General features: G+C 41.8%; 1 protein-coding gene across 1 annotated transcript in view; it reads right to left on the bottom strand.

Moving 5' to 3' along the window:
* The window catches only part of LOC117506169 (AP-2 complex subunit alpha-1-like), a gene marked incomplete at its 5' end in the record, with an annotated part of 47,105 nt that extends 41,642 nt beyond the window's left edge, over nt 1-5,463 (bottom strand). The window contains 2 exons of the mRNA XM_034165673.1: nt 3,575-3,768; nt 5,222-5,463. Of these exons, the coding sequence (XP_034021564.1) occupies nt 3,575-3,768; nt 5,222-5,463 (436 nt within the window). The remainder of the gene's footprint in view (nt 1-3,574; nt 3,769-5,221) is intronic.
* Nucleotides 5,464-6,419: the final 956 nt, after the last annotated feature.

The following is a 6,419-nucleotide window of genomic DNA, read 5'->3' on the forward strand; positions in this document are numbered from 1 at the left end:
AACACATCATATGAGGTCTGTCCAAAAAGTATCGTACCTTTTTATTTTTTTCAAAAACTACATGGATTTGAATTACATTTGATTACATCAGCCAAGCTTGAACCTTCGTGCGCATGCGTGAGTTTTTTCACGCCTGTCGGTTGCGTCATTCGCCTGTGGGCAGGCTTTGAGTGAGCACTGGTCCAGCCCTCCCGTTGGATTTCTTTTGTCTGAGAACTTGCTGAGAGACTGCCGCTTTGCTCCATGAAATTTTTTTCAGAAACTGTTAGAGACAGGCAGTTGGAAACCATTCGATAGATTCAGTTGGATATTGGTGAAGATTCTGTCGGCGTCACGCGGATTATGGACTGTTAAAACCTTTTTAAAGACGGCCCACAGCGGCGGAGGGCGCACGGCGTGCAGAGCAGCTATCAACAGGCTGGAACGACCAGATCATTTCTGAACTGAACGCTGTGTTGATCCGGGACATCATGTGACTACCACAGAAATGGCAACAGAGCTGGACATAGCACTTTTGCTGCACATTCCACTGTTACAGGAGATTTTGTAATAAAAGACGTGCGGAGGATTTCGTGCGTCGGCACGAAGCAGCTCAGGACGCGCAGCAAAAAAACACCTCCGTCTTGGAAGTCTCACAGGACACGTTGGGGCATGTCCAGCTGTTACACAATTTCTCAGATACTCACTCGACTGAAAGCCATCGAAAGCCGTCTGAATCTTCTGAATGGTTTCCAACACGGAGGTGTTTTTTTTTTTGCTGCGCGTCCTGAGCTGCTTCGTGCCAATGCGCGAAATCCTCCGCGTGTCTTTCATTACAAAATCTCCTGTAACAGTGGAATGTGCTGCAAAAGTGCTATGTCCAGCTCTGTTGCCATTTCTGTGGTAGTCACATGATGTCCCGGATCAACGCAGCGTTCAGTTCAGAAATGATCTGGTCGATCCAGTCTGTCGAATGGCCGCTCGGCGCGCCGCGTGCCCTCCGCCGCTGTGGGCCGTCTTTAAAAAGGTTTTAACAGTCCATAATCCGCGTGACGCCGATAGAATCTTCACCGATATCCAACTGAAACTATCGAATGGTTTCCAACTGCCTGTCTCTAACAGTTTCTGAAAAAAATTTCATGGAGCAAAGCGGCAGTCTGTCAGCAAGTTCTCAGACAAAAGAAATCCAACGGGAGGGGTGGACCAGTGCTCACTCAAAGCCTGCCCACAGGTGAATGACGCAACCGACAGGCGTGGAAAAACTCACGCATGCGCAAGCTTGTCTGATGCAATCACACGTGATTCAAATCCATATAGTTTTTGAAAAAAATTAAAAGGTCCGATACTTTTTGGACAGACCTCGTACACTACCTCCTCTCCCCTCCCACCCTGAACTGTTCTTTAATTTTTGCCTGTTTACACTAGATTGCACCTTAAATACACTGTACTGCTGCTATTAAAATACTGTTTACATAGGTTTATTTATATTTGTTCTGAATACTACTGTCCACATCCGTTACTCGTGATTTGCACTCTCTGAATCGCTGCTCCACATATTTGCACAATTTGCACAAAAACTTAAGTGTTTTTTTTTAAACATTTCACCTTTTCCTCTCTTTCTTTCTTTTTAAGATTATATTGGTGAATGGAGGAATAGCAAAGTAAGAATTTCATTGTATAGTGTAGCTGCCTGTTTCTGCTGTACATATGACAATAAAACTCTTGAATCTTGAATGCCTCAGGATCCTCCAGTCAGAGGTGGTTAATGTGGCCTGGGAAAGGGAAGTCTGGGGTCCCCTGCTGGAGCTGTTGCCCCATGACCCAAACCCGGAAAAGTGGTTGAAGATGAGAGTGATGAGTAACTCACTTTGAAATGAATAAAACATAAGCTATTATTATTATTATACTACTATTATTAAGCTGCAGCTTAATAACTTTGAGAAATAATTAAAATCAGCAGCTTGCATTTTTATTCTGAGTCACATTTTAGACACTACATTAAGCACAAGATTGAACAAATACATACCTTTGGAAAATAACAGGTGTTAAAGTTCAGTGTTCTCACCTGTTTTTTTGTGATCTGTGCCTCTGAACATCACTGCCCAGCTTCTCCACACCAGGGTTTTTTTGTTTGTTTTTAACCCGTGTATGCATAATTTTTGCTCAGTTCATTCATATAGTCTCATTTTTTAAAGAATATTTGACAGTTTATTTCATCTCATGATCTCGTAAATTCAGTATATGACGTACACATGGTGTGACCAGTCAGAACTGCACGGGTAGAGAAAGTGGAGAGAGAAGTAAAGGCAGTTCCACGGTTTTGTTTTTTAGCGTTCACTCATGTTAAAATCCTCTCTCTGCTCCGCGCTCGCTGTCTCACGTGCAATGATGGTTCTCAGCAGAATGTAACGTCTCCGTTGAGGAATCCCCCTCCTTCGGTAAACTGCGCGTTTTAGGCGGCTTTGAACAGTCGGCCATCTTTTTCGAAATTTGAACGTCCATATGAGGGCAGGACGGCTCGCTGCCTAAAACTATGATTTACAGATCACTTTACAAGACACCCAAAGCACTTAAAGTTGCATTATTAAGTCACTCACACATTCACACACATTGATGGTGGTGAACTACTAGTGTAGCTACAGCTGCCCAGGGCAAACTGATGGAAACGTGGCTGCCATTCTGCACCTACGGCCCCCTCCGACCACCACCTCATTCATACACAGGCAAGGTGGGAACAGTGTCTTGCCCAAGGACACAACGGCAAAAATGCAGATTTTTGACTGGTTGGGAACCAGATTCGAACCACCAACCCAATGGCTCACTCTACCAACTGAGCTATCCTTGTGTAAATTCCTGTAAATCCATTCAAAGCCACGATGTCTTTTTTCCAATGAAAGAAAGTCTAAATTAATTTAAAAAAAGTCACAATCTTGTGTGAAACAGCACAATGTTTACTATTCAGTGATGTAAAAATTCTTACTGTGTTTCCTGATGGTCCCTCTGTCTGCACAATTCTTCTTTAAAAACTTGATCATTCTAAAAGCATGTGATGTCCACATGCTACTTTTAGCTTAAAAACAGCGTCTTGGAGCAGGAGGCACACAGCATCACCATAGCAACCAACCAGTCCCGCTTTATGACAACTGTCATAACAGCCACGCTTTGAGTGAGGCATTTTTCTCCGCGGAACACCACGGATGCGCAGACACTGATCATTGTTTGTATAACTGATCAGTGTCTGTATAAAGTGTCTGCAAAGTTATAAAACTGGCATGATGTTGTAAAAAAAATAAATAAATAACGCATTGCGATAGGCATTTTAAAAACTCAGTGATCATAATTATAGAGTACAACACTAACATCCCCCCCCCATATTGTGAATTTTGTAATCTTTTGATGATTACAAATGCGTACATGCTGTGATCCATGTGGCACAAATGGACAAAAAGTAGTTTTGGAGGGGGTGTCATATAACCTTCCTCCGCTGCCAACAAACATTCTAAAGGAAACACTGAATGTTTTAAGTCCAATATGTACGTATACTGTGTTTTATTCAGTAGCCTTCAAAAACAACATCATATATTCCAACACTCACCCAGCAACCAGGATCCGGGGAATCTCACTAGCGAAGGCCTCAGCCATCTCACGGCTGCCTACGTTAGCAATGCAGTGCAGGGCCAGGCACATGAAGGTGGGGTTACGGCTGGACAAATCGTTCTTGATGGCATTGTTGATCAGGCGAATCAGCTCACTGTTGCTGTTGACCAACACTGAGATGAACAAGTAGCCCTGGTGAAAGAAGGAGATATATATTAATGCTGTCCATTGATTAAAAAATGTCACCAAGTTAATCACGTCTACTCTGTGATTAATCATGATTGAATGAATGAATGATTTTTATTCAGCACGCACGAACAAAATCTCTCATTTACAAAACAAGTCAAGAGAAAACAAAAATTAAAACATATAGAACAAAACTCAAACAATTTACCAATTTAGTGCGGCTGAAAGGGTGTGGGCAGAAGCAAAAGCTTCTAAACACCCACCCCGTACATCAGGTTCTGTGTACAAACAAAAAATAAACACGAAAAACAATTACCAGTCAGCAATGTAACGCAGTGAAACATACAAAGTAATACAACAGACAAACAAACAAAATAGCCACACAGGCAATTTACTTAATTACTCAAACTATATAACAACTTAATATATTATTTTTATACAGTCTTTTAAAACAAGCCAATGTACTGGATACAATCCAAACAGTCATTCCACACTCTTAACACCCTTTACAGAAACACAATGACTTTTAGCAGTACTTCAAATCTTTCTTCTATCAAACACCAAAGATCCACACAAATTATAACTGGACTCTCTCATTTTAAACAGCTCCTGGACATGTTGAGGCAAGAGTCCGTTTTTAACTTTATACATTATCTGTATTGTAAAATAATCAACCAAGTCATAAAATTTCAAAAACTGAAGACAAACAGTGAATTTGTTGGTTCATGATATGTTTTTTTTACTTATCACTCTTATAGCTTTTTTTTGTAATAGAAATATTGGATTAGTATTTGTTTTATATGTATTTCCCCAAACTTCAATGCAGTAAGTCATATAAGGGACAAGTAAAGAGTGATACAATGAAACCAACAGATGCTGGGGGAGAAAGTATTGTACTTTGTACAAGATAGCAATAACTTTTGATATTTTGGTCTCTATATGTTTTATATGAGTTTTTCAACTGAGCTTGTCATCAGCAAAAACTCCAAGAAATTTAATCAATTAATCACACATTTCTCATGGGCTTAAATTCTATCTAAATACTACAATTGACTCAAGAAATATTCAACAAACCAGAATTTTTTAACTTTATTTAACAAATCAGCTTATAGTGGTTTTTAAAATACAGTGTCTATTTATTCAGCAGTAATATTCATTAACTTAAACCTATCAGCAGCCAACCATCAAATACAAACCAACTTCTGCTTGATTGTATGCTGTCGTGACATTTCACCCAAATAAAACCAGCATACAATAAGTTGCCTGAAGGCTGAATAAAGTGAGTTTCAATTTTGTCTCATAGGACACAAAATGAACAGTCCTTTTACACACACTTAATGGAATAACACTGAACCGTGTTCAGTGAACACTGAAGAACACTGAACTAAAGTGTGTGTGCTGTGGCTCAAGTCAGCCGGTTCGTACTCTACTTGTCTTTTAACCAGCTGCTCAGACAGACCGGCTTGTTGACATTTTCAGACCACAGAGCTGACTTCTTCTGTACAATGTGCTCTGCCAAAGAAAAGAGTCTCTCACAGGGAACTGTTGTGGCAGGTGTGGCCAGGTACTTTTGTGCAAGCTGGGCCAGCTGTGGGCACCGCTGTGTGCAGACCACCACTGTAGTGGAGTCAATGCTGGCACTGGGCTCTGCCCTGTACCTGTCCAGTGGTTTGTCGATGGAAAGTGCCTCCTCATCAAAATCTGATTCCGACCCCAGCAGTTGGAGAGCCAGCTTCTTCTATGGTGGCTCAGGTTCCACATCCTCACTGCAGGGCCGTGATGCAGCTTCTTTGGCTTTCTAAGCTTCTAAGCTTCTGCCACACAGCTTTCCTCTCTGCTGGGGGCAGGCATCTGAGGTCCTTGAATCAGGCTCTAGAGCTGTTGATACCTTTAACCATGAAAGGTTTGTGTTCTCCTTTCGTTTGTAGAGGTCCTCTGTGAATGCAGCTTTGAAACGTGCAATGCAGGTCTGTGATCTTCATTGTGCACAGAAGATGGCAGCGTGCAGGCAGGACCACAGAGCAGGACACGTATTTCACGCCCCCAAGAGCTCAGTGGTGGACCTTCAAATGTAAATTAAAGACAAACAGATTTATATAGACAGCATTTTTTCATTAAAAACATCCATTCAGTGGACAGGCCTAAACGTATTTCTAACAGACAGTAATAACATGACAACGACATTAGAGAAAATAAAACAGAAATCAACCTGCCTGCACAGCTCCAGCAGTGTCTCCTGTCATATTCACTTGGGGTTAGCACGGTCAAGTTGTGCATCCGCTGGGCCAGTGTTGCCATCAGGGGCTCTTTGTTGCGTTGGACACACTTTATCATCTCCAGTGTTGAGTTCCAGCGAGTGGGTACATGCTGGAAAAGTGACTCCTCTGTTTGTCCATGGACAGCGTGCTGAGCCTTTAGCTCTGTTGTGTTTGCAGGACAAATTTTTCCATTTTACGGCACTTAGCTAAAGCACCATCAAAACCACTGTCTTGGAGGGACACTGTAATAACCCGCTGTATCATGTGTGCAACACAAGGCGAGTGTTCAAATGGCAAACTCCTGGCTGCTGCCATCAGACTATCTGTTCCTATAGTGGTAACCTTGTCTGTTATTTCCCACTCCTTAGCAACATCAAGAAACTGACGAGCACATGCTTC

Source organism: Thalassophryne amazonica, unplaced genomic scaffold, assembly GCF_902500255.1.
Source record: "Thalassophryne amazonica unplaced genomic scaffold, fThaAma1.1, whole genome shotgun sequence".
In the NCBI taxonomy this organism is placed as follows: Eukaryota; Metazoa; Chordata; class Actinopteri; order Batrachoidiformes; family Batrachoididae; genus Thalassophryne; species Thalassophryne amazonica.